This window comes from Trematomus bernacchii, unplaced genomic scaffold (genome assembly GCF_902827165.1).
Source record: "Trematomus bernacchii unplaced genomic scaffold, fTreBer1.1, whole genome shotgun sequence".
Classification (NCBI taxonomy): Eukaryota; Metazoa; Chordata; class Actinopteri; order Perciformes; family Nototheniidae; genus Trematomus; species Trematomus bernacchii.
The window spans coordinates 26,372,869-26,392,268 of record NW_022987739.1 but is presented as its reverse complement, the minus strand read 5'-3'; the positions used below and the strand labels follow the sequence as shown (position 1 = coordinate 26,392,268).

Sequence of the window (19,400 nt, the reverse complement as noted above, 5' to 3'; positions counted from 1 at the left end):
TTCATGAGAGGGTGTATACTTTAATATATAGTTTATTGATATTTATCAGTGTTGCAATGTACAGGATTTTGATGAAAACACTAGAAACCAGCATCTCTTCAGCTTAAAAGATAGATGTAACTAGGACGTCTCCACATTTTTGCTCCTAATCGGACAGAGTTTGATGTGTCCAAGCGCCCTTTAGTTTTGTGTGCACAGTTTGTACACAGAGGTGTTCCTGGCTCCTCCGATGTGCTCCAGTCTCTTGAGCTCCATCAGACAGAGGATGAATACGGGGGTATTTGTTCCCACCGCGCAAATCCTGCACAGCTCTTCCATCTGAAACTCTGTGTGTTCTCCTGCAGAGGGCAACAAAGGACAGCAACTGAGTAAAGCCTACAAAACAACTAGTCTCCTGGGCCCGTTCTCATTTCATCAAATCCCCCTCCTCGACTCCTCGGTCCTCCGGTAGTGACCCCGAAATGAATTTTAGCGCGCCATGTTGAAGGACATCTAATTTCTCTAAATGCACTTCGAGGACCGAGCATCGAGCGCCGAGGAGGCTCTCTGGAGGAGCTATAACCGAGGATACACTGATGGGTCCTCCACGGTTCCTTCGTGGATGCATTTCTGGCAACAGTGATGTTTCAAAGAGTCGTGACGCACGGCCGGACTGATCTCAGCCAATGACAGCTCTGCATGCATCCCCTGGATATTATTTTATCAACTGCTTTCATCGCAACGCGATGTTTACAGTGAGAACAGCTGTGAGGTCCGTGCAGAAAGCAGAGCAGTGTGTATAATATATATCACTCAGTATAACAGGCCTACTCTCTTTATTTGCTTTAGTTTAGTAGATATCTACAAACAAAGAGTCCATATTTTTCTAAAACCATTTAGTGCTTCACATATAAAATACACAACGGCTGTAGCCTGATTATGCTTTAGGAGCTGTAGGTGCGTGTGTGTGGTGTAGGTGTGTGTGGTACAGTGTGTGCGTAGATGCAGCGGAGAGACAGGTCTCAGTTGGTTTGGTGTCCTCTGCTTACTTTTAATACTTGTAAATAAAACGTTTGGCCCGTCATTTATTTTCTTCATTGTAGCGACCAGAGAGGGGAGAGATATATCCAGTCTCTGATAGTGTTACGTTATTATGAGAGTGCTCTGATTCTGAAATTGTATATATTTATATAAATATATACATGTGTGTGTGTGTGTGTGTGTGTGTGTATCCCCACATCTGTAGCCTGTTATTGTCTCATTATACCGCACTGTGAATGAATCAAAGTAAATATATAAGTCGTCATAAACACATCTGTCCATCAGACAGAGGGCTGCTGTGCCTCCTGTCATCATTAATGGACGTCTCTTTAAAATGACCGCTCAGAGGAGAGGAGTTCTCATTTCTCTAACCGCCTGCTGCTTCCCCTCCTCTCTCCTCGGCTCCCCTCCTCTCTCCTCCGCTCGCATCTCCTGTGGGCGGGACTAAGTCTCGAGGATAGGAGTCGAGGAGGGGAATTTGATTAAATGAGAACGGGCCCTGGACTTATACCGTGGTTGTTTGATGTAAACAATCTTAAGCATGCCATTTGAGATCTTGAAATAAATAAAGGGAAAGTCTTTTTTGTAGATCCTCTAAAATTCAAACACCTAAACAAGATATTTAGACCTTATCTGTTCACTTTGACCATAAGAGTAGTGTAGCACTGACCTTCACTCTCTGCTGTGAACGTGTTGATGTGCTCCACCACCTGGTTGAGGTTGTGCAGAGTCACCTGCCTTATGTACTTTGGTAAACTCTGGAACTCGCTCTCTGACACCGCAGACAGTCTGGGAAGAGGACAAGTAACAATTTAAATCTTTATTACAAAAAACATTAAGACATTAATGATACCGAGATAGCTGTAAACTCTCTTCTACATTTTGCGAGAAAGGAAAAAGCAACACGGGTCTTTCCAACGTATTTTCTTTTCAAACACTTTTCTATCCTTGAAAACTGCACATTTAAATTCAAGTGTTTCCAAAGACTTCCAGCACCCGGCAAACACTGTCTAAAGCATTTGTACGAATTGGATCAAGCCCCAGTTAGAGTTACGCAGCTTACACACGGCGGCGTGCGTTGAAGCTTCAACGCTTCTGCCCATTCACTTTGAATGGGGTGACGTCACGCTTCGCCGAACTGCATTGTGGGAGCAAAGCGTAGCGTTGCTCGCTTCAAAAGTAGAGCAATGTTCTACTTTTGAAGCTTCGACGGAAGCGTCAGCCAATTGAATCATATGCCAGTACAAGCTCTAGCCAATCAAACCGCGTGCTTGTGTGTCCGGGGCAGGAGATTCATGTGATTGGTTGTTGGTCGAGCGTCAGACACGCCCGCCGGCAAGCTTCAATGCACGCAGCCGTGTGTAGCTCCCTTAGGGTAGTGATTTTCTTTCTTTTCTTACCTGTTTTTATCATTTTTCCCCCTGATATTTGGGTGCACAACAGCGATCGTAGGGTTCTTCATCTGAGCCTGGGACACAAGCTTCAAAATAAAAGAGAAATCAGAAGTGAGAAAAACACAATACAAGTATAATGGCGCGTTTCCACTACACGGCCTCGCTCGGCCCCGCTCGGTATGGCTGGGCCTCGTTAGGACTGGCTCACTTTATGGCGCATTTCCATTACAGTTTAGGAACTGGGGCAGTATCTATAGTGTAGGCGGAGCCGTGACGTGATCTTCAGAGAACCCCAGAAAAACAACACAGCCGTTAGCTGTTAGCACTCAGAGCTCACAGCTCCTCATATATGTTCAGAAACTAGACAAAAGTTAAACAAGTACAAACCACAGACTGTCTGTGTCATGGTGAATACAGTCGCTGCTTTATTTATGTCTGTATAGGCCGTTGTTGTGAGTGTGGACGGTCGGAGCATATACTGCGTTAGCTTAGCCAATCTCCATTTAGAAAACAAGCATTTTAAAAGGTTTTTCCCCTGCCGTCTGTCTGCAGACTTGACAAAGCATTAATTCATGGTTTTTACTAACCGGTATCAGTATGTTGTTACTTCGGCATCATTTTGAAACGTGTATTACAATTAAATCACGGTCAAATATGTCCATCTTGTTGTAGCCCCCTTGCCAGCGACGCTCTCTCTAGTTTAGCATACTCAGCCCGACTCAGCCTCGTTGTCTCTGGCCCTGGACCCACGATTTTATGAGGCCAGAAAAACTGTGAATTAGGACCCGCCGGCCGGTACTAGGCCAAGTGGAAACGCAACCAAAGACGGGCCGCTGACGTCACAGCCCTCTTAAACCGGGCTGCGCGCTGTAGTGGAAACGCGCCATAAATTGGCCTAATATGTCCAACACATTGAAAGTCTCTTCATTATCTATACTCAAACAGCACATTTCAGGAAGCCTGGGGAGCTTTTATAAATGCATTCCAAACTGTGTAAATCATTCTGTTATTGGTTTAGCTTAAAGGGGACCTATCATGCAAAATGCACTTTTGTACGTCTTTTATACATGAATATGTGTCCCCGGTGTTCCAGGGAACTCACCAAGTGTCAGAAAACACAACCCTCTCTATTTTCCTCCATACCCAAATCTCTAAAAAAGGGGCTGCAACGGATCTGATAAAAACTGATCCAGATTTGAACACTTTCCTGACGTCAGGACGGTGGCGCTACGGCTATTGGGCCAACTCCACCAATCAGGAGGAGACAGCCACGGCCATTGCCGTTCGAAAGCCCTGGAGACGCTGTAGTACATATGCCAGGCCTGTAGGTGGTGCTGTTCTCAAATAATCAGCCCTTGCTAAAAAAATTCAAATTGAGCGAAATGAGGCATGGCTAAAATGCATGATCTGTTTGGTATTTAAAAAAAAAAAAGTATAAATATGCCTTATATAGGTATGGTCCTACACTATATTATTCAAATATAGCATGATAGGTCCACTTTAAGTGCAGCGTATGTACGTATACAGCAAATGTGTATGTGTAGGTTGCGTGTGTGTATATGCATGCGTTTTACATGCATATACACACATCCAACAATATGTCCGGCATATATTCGCAGTGATAGGGGATTACTTTAGTCGTTGTTATGGTTTGTCTATGTTTTTCTTGTTTTGTTTTTTATTTTTCCTTTTGTACATACAATCAGCACAGACCAATGGCTCATTTGCATTATGACATGAAATTACTATATGACAAACACTGCTTATTGATTGTCGAAACTAAATAAAAAGATTTTTGATTTGAAAGTCTCTTCATTATTGTTGCTTTTTAACGGGAACGAGATAAAGCCAAAGACTGTTTGAGTGAATCTCAATATAAAAACTCAAGGTACAGAAACTATAATACTTACTTTACAGATGTCCTGAGTCACAGAGCTCAGGTCGGGCATCTCGGGGGTGGTGGGCTCTTCGTAGTCCATCCTGATGCTGGGGGTCCCAAAGCTGAAGTTCTGGGTGGGGCCGTCCAGATCCAGACTGTTGACAGTGGGCTCCTTGTTCTCCTTTTTTATGTTGAAAGTCTTCCTCAGCATTTTTTCACTTCTCTAGTGGCAAACGGGAGACATATAAAAAGTGGGGCAGACATTTAAAAATGAAGATGAAGTTCACGTTTTAATAAAGTTATTGTTTTACCGTCTTGAGAAAAATACAGAATATTGATATATTACATGAAGCTCAGCGCAAGTTATTTCAGGAAGACTGGGTATATATACATTCACTCCGCAGCTGCATATAATCAGCTCATCACGGGCGTTGTCACCTCAATCTCCAGCAGCCAATCACCGTGCTGCAGCCACACTTTAAAATGGTTCTCCTCTCTCCTGCAGTCAGTCAGCTGTGATTTCAGGTTTTCGTGCCGCCGCCCGCCTCCTCCCCATCCACCTCCTTTCATCAGTGCCAGGAGAGTTTATCCAAAGACCTCATCACACCTCCTCTCCATCCCATCTCCTCATCAAATCCAGATCTTCAGCATCACCACTAGTGTCTAGACCCCGGGGGGGTTCCCTATATGCTCACGGCTGCATTTCCCCCTTTAGATATACGATTTCAGGATCGGGGTCTAATCGCCAAAGACTTAACATTCATCATATGACATGTGTCAATAAATGTTCTTTAAACAAAATGAAGTCTCTCCTGATTGAAATGTAGCAATACTTTTTCTTAAATGAAAATACAGATTAGCTATTTTTGTTGTATTTAGCTATATTAACAGCAGCAAAAGGTCATAAACCCCAGAAATTAGTTAGCATTTTGCACTTCCAGTTCAGTTTTCTCTGAGTTAATGGGTTTTTGGTTAAATGCTTAAAATAAGGGGAATGATTAAGGATTAACTTATCATCTACTGAGTGTACATCTACACAAACCCCTTAACCAAATCAAAATGGCTGCACATGGCAACTTGTGTTTTACTAATATGGCCAAATGATGGCAATCAGCAGTTAAAAGTGACCTGGCTTTAAACAGCGTTCCTTTGTTCTTACTTTCTGTAGGGAATTTCCCAAAATAGACTCCAGGTTTGGCATCTCTGGCATCTCCGGCATCTCCATGTCCTCCGCACCCATGATGCTTATCTTCGGCACGTCGTATTCCCAGGGGCGTTTGGATCCGATTGCTCCGGTATGAAAGTGGGAATCCTCCTCAGAGTTCCCAGGCCGCCGTGCACTCTGTGGACACATGCACACACTGAGTATTTGTGTCTGTAAAGAAATTAATTATTACTAGTTGCATTCTCCACATGCACTCATATGTCATACCTTTTTAGAGCTGACCAGGCAGTTCATATATGGAGTCAGAAAGGCTGGGACCTCTGGGGTAGTAGGTAGGTTTCCAAGGCGACAGGGGGATTCTGGGGGATCGTTCGAGGAGCAGTGAACGTTTGTCTTTCTGATCTTGAGCCCTGGAGTGCAAAACACAGGAGGCTCTGGGGACTCCAGGTTGTGTGCTGAAGGCAAAAAGTACATATAGGTCTGATGGACTTCTCAACTCGTCATAAAACCTCCCAAACTGGCTGAAGTCGCCCACTCCTCAGAGCAATTACCAGAGGGGAATGCAGCGAGAGCAATCTGCAGAAAATACTTTCTAACGTGACGCACTTGAACATTTCCCACTAAATACTGAAGGTGTTATGATGCAGATAAACGGGACCATATACACAAGAGAGCTGTTTACCTGAGACACACAGGTGGGACATTAAGGACAGAAAACACCTGAGAAAGAATGCTTTAAACATATACAAATAATGTAAAAAGAAAAAAAGGAAATTAAAACACTTGAAATAAACAAATAAAATAATTAATGATATAAAAATGGGACATGAAGATAACATAATTGTAATAGGGTCCTTATTCACAAACTGTTCTTTAGGAAAGTCGTTATCTTAAAAACACACGTAGGTCGTTTTTTTAATGCAGATTCTGACACAAATGTTTTGTTATTTGGAATTCTGTTCTTGTTTGAATAGATTCTGTCTCACTCGAGTGCCCACCTTTAATCTAGGCAGCTATTTTAGATTTATTCTTAGTCCTTAGACAAAGTGGTTATTAGTTTTAATCACTTTTTAGTCATTCTTATTCTTTAAAGTGTATGTCGATGACCACTCAAAACATTTTAGTCTAGTTTTCATCAGCACAACGGATTTGTGGTATGGAGAAAGTCAAATATCATGATATTTTTGATCAAATACGTTAATATCCATATTGCAGCAGCATTGTAGGGTGGACCATTTCACTAAATATTCCTACGTAATGTGGTGATAGTGACTAAGGTAGTAAAGGTAAATATTAGAACAGTTAAAACAGTCCGGTACATTAAAGAAATTACATCACATTAATGTAATTTCTAGCCTTTAAAGCCAGGAATGACGCTTATGCAATATTGTAATATTATAAGAAAAGAGACAATATCTAGTTTCATATCAGATAGCGCTATGATAGATATATTGCCCAGCCTTAAGTCTTCCAAAACATAACTCATTACTGAAAACCGTAAGCAACAGTAAAGAATTCAACTAAAGAGGGCAGTCTAGGAGTTACATACCTTGTGTGTTCAAACTCTCCATTAAAGCGTTAACTGGGGGTTCAGGCCGGTCTTGTGATGGTCTGTAAAGAGGACACTCATACATCAGTAATAAGCGGTGACTCTACAGTAGACTGGAAAGTAGGGCTGCTTGATTATGGCAAAAATCATAATCTCGATTATTTGGGTCAATACTTTGAAAACATCCATTTATTGAAAAGAAATATGTTAACAGTATGTTTTTAACAGTTGATTAGGGTTAGGTTAGGTATAATTCAACTGAAAAACCAATAAAAAAAAATATATATATATATATATATATATATATATATATATATAAATAATCGTTTTATTTCGATTATGTTGTTTTCATAATCGTTGCAAGCCAAAATCCTAATTGCGATTAAAATACGATGAATTGAGCAGCCCTACTGGAAAGGTCCTGCACATCGCCAGTAGAGGTCATATACTGTTTACATGATGCTCATTATCCTTTACCTTTGGGGCTTTTCAACTTTCTTCTTGAACAGATCCATAGTGAAGTCGTTGTTCAGACACATGGTGTGCTCTGTAATGCCAAAGTCAGACAGCTGAGGCGTCCGCAGATCTTCATCATCCATCCGCAGGGCACATTTGGGGGTAAAGGCCATTGGTGGTGGCGGTGCAGGCTTGTAGAATGAGGGGTGAGGCAGGCTCATCTCAGGCATGGGGGGCACTTCAGAGAAACCAGCGAACGTTTTCTTCAGCTGCATCTCAGAGAGGCCGAAGTCAGACAACTGTGGTGTTCGCATAACGTCAGTGAAGGCCGGCGGTTTGGCCGTCTGAGGCGATGAGGAGGGACTGCCTTCAGCCTCCTCCTGGCATTCCCCTTCTTCTTCTCCTGCTTCATTGTCCTCTGATTCTTCACCTGCAGCCTCTGACTGCTGTCCGTTAGCCTCTGTGCAAGAGAAAGATTCCATAAAAACACATTTGATATCATGTTTTCTTCAGTGAGCAGCCAAAGGGATAGTTTTACCATAGTTGATGTGTTAGAGCCAGTCTTTTGGTTTTGTAAAAAGTGCAGAATATTGTCACCTAATCATGACCTCTGCAGTCAAGGCTATAAAAGACTACATTCCCCAGGCTCTTAAGAGACACAGAGATGGGCTACCTGTGTGGAAGACGCTGTCTAACCAGTAAGTTATATTAGCATACATAAAGTAAATAAAGAAGGATCTAAGTTGTTTATTATTTTATTTAAGTTGTGCCTCTTTTGTTATGTTTTGTTTGACTATTGTAAAGGCCAATTTTCTTTGTTGAATGTTTAAATGGACAACATCAAACCCACAATCAGAAGTAAAACAAGTCATCACAACTGTAAGTAAAACAAGCGAAAGATAACGCATTAGAGCGGTCCGTTTGAATGGTCTTACTGGCTTGATGGAAACAAAGAAAGTCAGCCGCGATACTTACGTAGCTTCTCGTACTGGAGGTGTGCTGACTGCCTTCTACTGTACGTTATTCACTGACTTTGGAGAAGTACCCTAACGGCCACCACACATCAACACTATCCCTTTAAGAAAAGAGATGCAGCTACTGTCATTACTTACTGCTCGCTCTCTGGGTGTCACGTGGAGCTTGGTAACCGTATTTCTCCCAGTGTCCCTTAAGTGCCTGGATGTCCTTAGTCACTTTTTGCTGCATCACTCTGCTGGCCTTAATAAAGCTGTCCACATCATTCTCCCGTGCTTTCAGCTGAGCAATCTGACCCTGGATCTGCCCCTGTATGAAGACAAAGCACAGTTCCTTATTGCTCTTTTTAAAAAGTAAATCGGCCCTCAGATGTATAGTCAGTGTATGGTAAAATATGTGTTAGAAACAGACTGAATAAAACAAATGAATCACTTTCACACAAACTGTTTCTACTCTTCTTTGTGATGCTTAATGAGGAACATTATTTCTTTGATGTACTTTCCTAATAATCTTTTTTCCTGAATGAACAACACAATTTTAATACAAATGACAAACCTTAAAGTTATGTCACACATTTGTTATCTAAAAAGTGTATATCTCTATATTAGCTGTATTGCAGGGCCATTGTGTTATATTTCGTATTATACCAATGTCACACTCGCACCCAATTTCATTCAAAATATATAAGAATTCAGTCTCACAAGAGTAAACGCACTTATCCTAACTAAATACCGTTTTATAGCTGTTTTGGTTAATTCTGCAGGTACTTAAATACATTGTTTATTTCAATAAAATGTCAGTTTGATTTCACCAACTGCCATCAAGGCAACAGACGGTCATTAGGAACATAAGAAACAATAACTTATCTAACTTGAAACAATGGAAATTGAAATGTTTTCGTGTATTTAATTCAAGTGCCTGACAGGAATGTGATAAATAAAGATGTTAAATTGTATTATGCCGTTAAACTAAGCTAGGTTTCACAGTTTTCATAAATCAGGGTTCATACACCAATGATTTTCCATGACCTTTACCTAATTTTCCATGATCAAAGAAATTACTCTTTCTCAGCGGTACCACTGAAAATCGTTTATTTTAACATGGAACAGGAAAATAAGGTCTGCATATGAAACATGTTGTGCCTATCTAAAACAAATCAAATAGTAGGCTTACTAGCTTCTACAGGCTAAAGCAACTAAAATCTCTCACCAGCAAAATACCTCGTCAGTTAAATGCCATTTTACGTTTCATTACTATATGATACAGTATTTATTATCGTTATAGTATTACTATTTCGGCAATTAGATAAAATATAAATTATATTTGATGCAACTTTAGTTACATTTCCATGACTTTTCCAGGTTTTTAATGACCGTAAGAACCCTGATAAATGTACCTTTAGGTTTCCGACTTCACAGTTCATTTGGTGATATGTTCTCATTGCTCTGGCTGTAGTTTCTGGAATAAAAAGGAACTCACATCAAAACCAGCTAAATTATGTATACGCTATTATTATTTTGGGTTGATAAATAGTGTTTTTACTCACCGCTGTCATCGTCGTCGTCGTCGTTGTTTCGGTGTTCAAAGTCGTGCTGGAGTTGAACAGTTTCTGACTCTAAAGTCACCACCAGCTTCTTCAGCTTAGCAAAGAACGGAACCGTGGGGTTCATTTTCTGATAACAAGTCTGAAATGTTGCAAAATGTAGAATAATTATAACATTTACTTCACCGAAAGGGCCGTTTGTTTACCTTTTTCTCTTTGAGCAGGAGCAACTTTTAAATGTTAGCGCCTTTTCAAGCGGAAGTCTCCTTTTATTTCTTCTTCGTTGGTGTTTATTGGCAGCTTAACGGTGCTATATCGCCATCTATGGACTACAGTGAGAATGAAGAGATTGTTAAAAACAAAAAAAACACAACAAAACTACTAAAAATATCTCTACATTATTTCCTGGTAAGAGCTAGGGTTATTTAATAATGTATTCTTATTGTTGTTATTCAGTATGTTTCTGGGCCATTTAATCAAAAGAGGACTTTACTAATTTAATTGAAAACGTGAAAGTATTTTATCTGTGAGATAGATAGAATCGGAGGGATGAAACCCCTCTTTAATGGTCACATTAAGCACACAGCACACACAGTGAAATGTGTTCTCTGAATTTAACCCATCCTAGTACCAGGAGTGTAGTACTAGGAGCAGTGGGCAGATACAGCGCCCGGGGAGCAATGGGAGTGAGGGGGAAGGGGGGATGTCCGGTGCCTTGCTCAAGGGCAACACGGCAGGGCCCAGGAGGTGAACAGGGACTCTCCAAGTAGCAGTCCACACTCCATATTTAGGTCTGTTCGGGGACTTGAACCGGCGACCCTACAGCTCACAGTCCAAGCCCCTACTGACTGTGCCCCACTGCCAGACAAAAGAGCACATCACATGATGAGGAATTGTCTTTTATTGGCTTACTGTTTGGCGTCTAGTGAATGAGACTTTTGGCTTACATTTTTCTGTGTATAAATACATGTATATCAGTACTATACATTCACTTGAGAAACAAACATTTACTTCCACTACTACGACCACTACAAATGTACACCTGATATACTACATCCTCCTCTCAAGTTCAGACAGAGCATGCACGTCGAGAAGTCTTATCAGATTAATGGTCGTTCAGGAGAGTGTATAAATATTGGACAAACTGTGAAGGTCAGAACAAACGTGCACACAGAACAACAGAGGTGAGTTGCAATACTTTTGGTCTGGTAAATGGGTTATAAAAGTAGTAAAAAGGATCCGAACATAATCAATTAATACCAACTAATGGCAAAAGGATTTTATACTAGTTAACATGAATGAGGGGTTAACTTAATTTTTCTCTTTTTGTCTGAACACAGCCATGGCGATGTTTGGAAAGGTTTTGGAGCCAGTGGGCTACATGCAAACTGTGAGGTGAGTTTTCTGAATATTTCATGTTAATATACTAACAATAATGCATTCAAATCTGCTTATCACACTGTATAATAATAGTTATCAGAACTCAAATATGATTTTTAATTATTTAAACAATAATAATAACACTTTATAAAGCATTTTGTAACTTAAAAGATCAAGTATTATAATACGCAATAAGACTCAATACTCAATAAGACTCAATACTCAATAACTCACTTCTTTGCAAAGTATTATGTTGCTTTAAAATGTGTAATGAGCATTAATAATTCATTGTGTGAATAGTGTGCTTATAACTCAATTTATACAGTGCATTAAGCCACTAACACATTCTAAGTATGTTTATAAATATGACTTCTATTGCATATCCATAACAGTTTCTGTTTCATTCTCACATTTTCCAGTTTCAAGGCTTTTATTGTCACGTGTGCAAAGCTACAGTGTAGTTATGACAATGACAATCTTAGGTCACAGGCTCCTCCAACAGTGCAACACAATAAAACAGATAAAATAGTACAGTTAAATAAAATATAATAATATAATAGAAACAGTGCAGAAAAGTCTATATACAGTAATTGGAATATTGATATATATGATATGATATGTTCCTGATGTTGTCAAGGCAAGGCAAGTTTATTTATATAGCACCTTTCAACACAAGGCAATTCAAAGTGCTTTACAAAATGGCATTTAAGAACAGTCATTAAAAAGCACAGATAATAAAATAAACCTTAAAAGACAAAATACATGAATAAAGGTTACAGTGCAGTATAAGATATGAATAGTTCAATTAAAAGCAGCGGCAAAAAGAAAAGTCTTCAGCCTGGATTTAAAAGTAGTAAGAGTTGCAGCGGACCTGCAGGTTTCTGGGAGTTTGTTCCAGATATTTGGAGCATAATAACTGAACTTCTCCATGTTTAGTTCTGACTCTGGGGACAGAAAGCAGACCAGTCCCAGAAGACCTGAGAGTTCTGGATGGTTCATAATTTAGCAGTAGATCAGTAATGTATTTTGGGCCTAAACCATTCAATGCTTTATGAAAAAATGTCCAGGGTGCTGGTGCAGGGTATCTGCTCCTACCTGGGCGGCAGCGGCTCAGCAGAGGAGAGCGAGGCGGCCAAGAAGAACCTGGACTCCATGGACCAGGAGCTGGGAGCAGGAGGAGCCGGCCTGCTGGACGACCAGGAGGTGCACCGGCTGGAGGACGACCTGGCCGTGGTGTACTACCAGCTGGGCACCGCGGTGAGGAAACACTGCCTAGGTCTCAAACATGAAGGTTCACTTAGTAGAGGTTTTATTTTATACTCTTATTTTGAATGGTATAGTCTAATAAGGGAAGATTAGCATGTGTGCTTCTTATTGTTTTACTGAGGAACTTTTTATATTTTTATTTTGAATGGTAGTCTAATAAGGGAAGGTTAATATGTGGGCTTCTTATTGTTTTACTGTGAGGAACCTTTTCAACTTTTATTTTGGAGGGTAGAAGATTGGAGTGTCTGCCTCTCAGTGTTTTATTGTGAAGGGTAAACTAATATTAGTTTGTTTAGTTAGGGAAGTTTGAAATGTACAAGTGTTTTATTGTTAGGGCAACTTTTATTTTTGAAAGGGTAGTCTTATATGATTGTAGTAAGTCAATAAGGGAGTGTATGTTTCTCAGTGTTTTATTGTGAAGGAAAGTTGTTTGAACTTTTATTTTGAAGGGTACATTGATACAGGTATAGTCGTTGCAATGGAAGATTGAAGTGTGTCTGCCTTGCAATGTTGTATTGTGATGGGAACTTGTTTAAAAAAAAAGGTTTTGAAAGGGGAACTAATATTAGTTAGGTGAGTTAGATAAGTTTGAAATGTATAAGAGTTTTATTGTTAGGGGAACTTTTATTTTGAAAGGGTAGTTTTATATAATTGTAGTAAGCCAATAAGGGAGTGTCTCACAGTGTTTTAATGTGAAGGGATATTTTTTAACTTGGGTAATATAATATTGTCACAGCAAGAAAAACAGTGTGTCTGCGTTTTGTTGATGTTGTGAAAATAGTGTTTATTGTGAAAGGAACTTTTTTAGGGTATGTCTTATATAAAACTGTGGGGGCGGTTGGAGTGTGTCTGTCTCCCTGTTTCGTATCTGAAAGGGAATTTTCCAGCTTTTATTTTGGAGGGTAATCTAACTGGTTATGCTGCAAACACACTGAAGGGCATGCTGACCTTGAACAGTAATGCCCGTTTAACTGAACTGATGTGACTGTGACTGAACTCATGATGCTAAGCGTATTATGTAGATGCAGATGTTTGTCACCAGATGTATGATTGAAGCATCTGTTTACTTCCACTAGACAGTATTAATGCGCTTATGATTTTAATATACTGTTTAATTATTTTAAAATGTAACAAATGATACAAATCTCTTGAATGCATTTTGCTTAGAAAAATAAAACACCTTTCTGAATCAGTCAGTGCTTAGTGGTAAAGTATTTGTGTTAAGCCACGATGATGGGTAGCCTAAGTAACATGTGAACAGGGGAGCAAAAAGGCATAAAGCAACCTGTAAGAGACACAAAATGGCTGCAAAGAGTCCAAAAATTACTATTCAAGAGATACTGTACAAAACGACCATAAAGAAACAAAACGCAAAATAGATGCCTAATGACTAAAAGAGATGCAAAAACACCACAAAGTTACACAAAACAATGTCTAAAAGTGACAACACATCTATAAAGAGACATTAAATTACCACAAAACAACTGCTTAGAGACACAAAAGATCCTCAAGTTGACTACAAAGAAACTAAAATACTTCTAATATTATGTCCATCTTTGAAGGCTGTTTGCAAATTGCAGCCATTTCATTTTTATGTTATGTTATTTTTGCTAACCAGGACTAAAGAGGGCTCACACTCTCCTTTGAATCTGTCCCCCCCCCGCCTATTGTTTCAGGTGAGGGCCCAGGCACAGTTCACTAAGAAGGAGACGGAGGTTTTCCTGCAGTACGTGCAGGACTACCGGCTGGAGAGGCAGCTGATGGCGCTCTACAACCGTCTGATGGGGATCTCAGCGCTGACCGACCAGCCCACCCTGCTGGAGGAGCTCATCCTGAACCGCAAGCCCAAACGCTGGGAGCTCAGGGAGTTCTGCGTGAAGGTCGGTGGAGGTGCAGGGCACAGTGTGTGTGTGTGTGTGTGTGTGTGTGTGTGTGTGTGTGTGTGTGTGTGTGTGTGTGTGTGTGTGTGTGTGTGTGTGTGTGTGTGTGTGTGTGTGTGTGTGTGTGTGTGTGTCTGTGTCTGTGTCTGTGTGTGTGTGTGTGTGTGTGTGTGTGTGTGTGTGTCTGTGTCTGTGTGTGTGTATCTGTGTCTGTGTTGTTCACCTCATTTCCCTGCAGGGGGTCATTACATGTTCATTCCCTCCCATTATACAAGTCATTGCACAAGGGCACGTACTCCTGCTTAACTAAAGCCGCAAGAAGCCTGAGGTCACACACACACACACACACACACACACACACACACACACACACACACACACACACACACACACACACACACACACACACACACACACACACACACACACACACACACACACACACACACACACACACACACAGCTTTTGAAGCATAAACTCACCTGTCATCAATACATTCTTAATAATCTCAATCCAAGAATTAAGCCATTTCCAACCACATGTTGTAAAACATAATCACAGAGGACAGGTTTCATAAGGAAAATGAAAAGCATGGAGGAAAACACAGCTGTGCAGGATTAAATATTCAATTTCCTGACCGAATACAATGAATTTGACAAAAAAAAACATGGAGGTCCTGTGGGGAATGAAGCACGCTGCATCTATCTTCTTGGTATGAAATTAAAACGGAATATTTAATTCAGCAGAACTGTGACCTTCTGTTGTCTTTCGTCCGAGCTGAGTTGGCAAATTCCCTTTTGCCTTCACTGCTGGTACCGAAAGGAGATGAATTTGTTCAGCTGCTCGGGCTTTAAACCTACATTTAAAAGCAGGAATCTTAAAGCGTGACAATTGTATTCTGGTTGAAGCAACATTAGTATAAGTCCACTCCTTTAAGTGCACATATGTCCCTTTTTGCATGGGATCAAATAGAGCTTTATGTTCTACTTTATTTCTTATGTAAACCCCCCCTAAACCAGACCAAATGCCGGATGGTCACTGTCCATCTGTCCATCTGTCTTATTGCCCTTGGGCTGGACTCACATAATGATCATCCAACATGCAAATAAATGAACCTTAATAAACACTGCAGCAGTCACAGGCTCGCTCGTTATGTAAAAACGTTTGACCTATGTTTGACCAGCATTTATTAAACAAAGTGAAGTGTTAAGTATCTGCAAAGTCGTTCAACACAGATGCTGCTGTCACGGCTGGAGAGACAGACAGTTTGTATCCTAGAAACTCAAGTCCACTTCTTCAGGGGCTTTAGGGTGTTTAGGCTGCCAGTGGATTAGCTTTAATGCTGAAGCAATTTCATCTTAAATTAGTGCTGAAAGAGTGATTTGTGTTGTGCTCCTTGCAGGGATTTGTTTCCATAAATGCACTGAGTGAGTACTAGAAAAGCTCAGTGCTTTCATTAAGGGGAAATCATTTCACAGTTTGTCACTTACTGTGCAGTCATAGTCAATCATAGTCCAAATAAAACAATAAGATACAAGCACTCTAACTTTATTAAAGAGGCCCTGTTATGCTTTTTGGGGGTTTTGCCTTTCCTGTAGTGTGTTATAGGTTTTAGTGCATGTTAATGGTCTGCAAAGGCTTACATCCCAGAAAGCTGACCAGTCCCTGAAGACCTGAGAGTTCTGGATGGTTCATAATTTAGCAGTAGGTCAGACATGTATTTTGGGCCTAAACCATTCAAAGCTTTATAAACCATCATTGTAGAGTAAACTCCTTCCGGTTCCTTCGACAAAAATGCAATGCAATTTCTCCATAGGATTTTGGAAAATAGCTGGAAATAAGGTCTGTGGTTGAGACACATTTAAGAGACGGATCACGTTTTGTTCAGCCGGGTAATCTCCACATGTCTACCCTACTTTTATAATTTTCGAATCATAAATCTAATCGATAGATTTATGATCGATAGATTTATGATTAGAAAATTATAAGAGATGGGTAGACATGTGGAGATTATCCGGCTGAACAAAACGTGATCCGTCTCTTAAATGTGTGTCAACCACAGACCTTATTTCCAGCTATTTTCCTAAATCCTATGGAGAAATTGCATTGCATTTTTGTCGAAGGAACCGGAAGAAGTTTACTTCCGGGTTTTAGGACGCGTCACTGCGGTTCTCTATTGGACTCCTTTGTTTACTTCTGGAACATGGTTACATTACTATGTAACACTCGTGCTCCTATTGGCCTGGGCAGCGGTTCCCGACCTGTGGGCCGCGACCCGAACGCATTGTAAGTGGGCCGCCAAATAATTTGCAAAACATTATGATTTGTGTGGAAACATTTCATTATTAAGATTTTATTTTATTTTAACCTCTTTCTTGATCCTCCTTAGCAACGGTCATTACAGTCCTTGACAGCGGTCTGTTCTACTGGATTAACGACGTGTCACATGTTCTGAATCGACCAATCAGAACTTTATTTAGCCTCCGTAATGTTTATGGTTGAATGTGGGCCGCGAACATTTTTTAGATTCTTAAGTGGGCCCTGAGGTTGGGAACCGCTGGGCTCGGGCTCCAACTCATTGTACGTGATAAGGGGGAAAGGGGCGGGACATCTCTAAGCCGTTGACCAATCACAATAGAGCTGGCTGGCTAACCAAAAAGGTGGGCATTTCCCCTTAAGTACGCAGTATAAATGACCCCTATGCTTTGCTAAAATAAATTCTAATCAAAGTCACCCTGTAGCTCTTGAGTCCACTCTGGAGTAGATGACTTTGTTAAGCAAAGAAACGGCAGCCATGTTTCTCTAACCTTGGTAGAATGTATCATGTGTAAACACTTTGCTGGTGATAAGCTTCGGTGTCATGCAGGGACAAGAACACAGGCAATGTCTTATTTTTGTAGACTTCACAAAATCTGCTTAATTTATGATCCAAAATACTAAATTATAAAATGATCTGTTGCGTCACTAAATTATCTGCAGTGACAGGCTCGGTGCTCTAACCCTGGATAACCTGGCATGGCTCTTTCTACAAAGAGTTAGTGACATCTGCATGGGCTACTTTTGGGGTTGGGGTGGTCTCACAGGGCCAGGTGTTCACATCAGTTTAAGATAATGAGCCAGAAGAGCCGTAACCAGCCTCTTCTGTAGTAACGCTAATGATCTGGAAACACTTTTAAGTTCAGTGAAGTCGACAGAAATCCCATGTGGCTTGGTGTGCTGCTGAAGACAAAACGTTGCAATAAACAACAACAACAACATTAAAGCTGTGCCAGGCGTGAATTAGATCATAACCAACCCCATTAAGACTAACTATATGATGCAAATGAATAATTAGTCAAAATGATGTGCTGGTGTTGAGCCGAGTAATTTCTCCGCTGTCAGAAAAACAACCCTGGAAATACTCAAACAAGCTGGGTCAGTTAAAATAAACAGAAATTAGGTTTTTTCAGGCATTTTTTTCATACATCCAGATGCATATGAAATGCACCAACTGGGTTTCCTGCCACCCCCAAAAGCTCCAAGATAATATAGGCTGCAGTCAGCGCTCACTTGTCCTGCAAACAGCCACAGTGTGTTCCTGTTGTCAAAACAATAATGAAAACATTCAAAAGATCTTCAATACTTTGTACACAGGAAATATTAATTTAAAGTTTGTTGTATGCAGGGTCTAAAACAAATGTTTTTTTTTACACAATTTATCTGGTTCTTCAGATTTTGTCTAAATGCAAAAAGCAATGAGCGAACAGGACTTACAGTTCCTGACAATTATAGTTATAGGATTAATTGATTACTGAGTATTTAGAACATTTGTTTAAAATCACTTCTGTGGTCAAACAGAAGAAGCTCCATCTTTAATTGACTGAACATTGAATAGCATCCATGTCACAAAACAACCCATCTGGTGCTCCCTGCAGGGTTGAACACACTCTTAGCTAGTTTCGCCCACTATTTGAAGGCTCATACTTTCCCTCACTCTCCTCTGAACAGATAAACTTTGTGCTGGGCACCGGGCTGCTGTGCCTCTTCACCCAGGCGTCTCTGACAGGCCGGGACCAGGCTCTGCTGATGAAGACCTGGTCCGACCGCATGGGGGCGCTCTACAGGAAGATGAAGAACTCAGGAAGCCGCTGCTTAAGCTACTTCCTGGAGCAGGCGGAGGTGGACATCCGGCACCAGCTCCAGGAGGCCGTGCAGAACCGAGACCCCCCCGAGGAGGCGGCGGGGAGCATCCTGAAGACCCTGGAGAAGAACTACGAATGGCTGCGCTGGGCGGTGATGCTGCACCCTGCTGTGGGACCCATGGAGGAGAAGGAGGAGGAGGAGAAAGAGGAGGAAACCCAGCAAGAAGAGAAGGAAGAACAGGAGGAAGTTGTGCAGCAGTCAAACAACTTCATTTCCGTGGCGTCTGACCCTCCCGTCCCCCATGTGGTGGTGTGTTTCCGGGACACGCCCACTTCGCTGGATAAGAGCAGGATCCACCAGCTCATCGTGGATCTGGAGTGGAAGATCCCCAACCCGCCGCCCGAGGTGTACGCCTCCATCGAGGAGGACCCGGGCAGGGCGCGGTGCTACCTGGCCGCCCGCATGCTGAAGAAGCTGCAGGACGGGCTGGGGGAGGGCGTGTCCATCCACGTGGTGCCCGGCAGGATGGAGATGAAGTGCAACTTCCCCCCCGCCTCCTACTACCTCTACGAGTACAAACACCGGCTGGCCTCGGGCACCGTGTGCGTGTTTGGATGAAAGAGTACGAGAAACAAAGGGAAGGGGAAACGACCTGCTGTTCTCACACAGATGTTTCATAATCATATTACAGAATCGGCTTTATTTGTGTTGCTCTCACAGTGGTATTAACATGTCTTGTGTAATGTTACTTCCAAATAAATGTCATTTAA

The 19,400-nt window shown here is 41.2% G+C and overlaps 1 protein-coding gene across 2 annotated transcripts; it reads right to left on the bottom strand.

Moving 5' to 3' along the window:
• Positions 1 to 10,253, bottom strand: ska3 (spindle and kinetochore associated complex subunit 3). Of its 2 annotated transcripts, XM_034146298.1 has the most exons (11): positions 9,985 to 10,253; positions 9,835 to 9,896; positions 8,576 to 8,747; positions 7,485 to 7,923; positions 7,008 to 7,069; positions 5,726 to 5,913; positions 5,453 to 5,635; positions 4,325 to 4,516; positions 2,421 to 2,500; positions 1,691 to 1,809; positions 1 to 338 (listed from the first exon to the last, which is right to left on the bottom strand). In XM_034146298.1, the coding sequence occupies exons 1-11, from the start codon at positions 10,106 to 10,108 to the stop codon at positions 181 to 183; spliced, it is 1,779 nt and encodes a 592-aa protein (XP_034002189.1). In that variant the 5' UTR covers positions 10,109 to 10,253; the 3' UTR covers positions 1 to 180. The 2 variants fall into 2 exon arrangements, with proteins under 2 accessions (XP_034002189.1, XP_034002190.1); XM_034146299.1 differs by lacking the exon at positions 9,835 to 9,896 and having other exon boundaries at positions 9,985 to 10,061.
• Positions 10,254 to 19,400: the final 9,147 nt, after the last annotated feature.

Excerpts from the sequence above, each read along its gene's own strand:
- ska3 (XM_034146298.1), bottom strand. The coding sequence starts at position 10,108 with ATGAACCCCACGGTTCCGTTCTTTGCTAAGCTGAAGAAGCTGGTGGTG. Across the intron at positions 8,748-9,834 it reads GTGAAGTCGGAAACCTAAAG|GGGCAGATCCAGGGTCAGAT; the intron begins GTACATTTATCA and ends GTCTTCATACAG. Across the intron at positions 1,810-2,420 it reads GGGAAAAATGATAAAAACAG|ACTGTCTGCGGTGTCAGAGA; the intron begins GTAAGAAAAGAA and ends TCCTCTTCCCAG.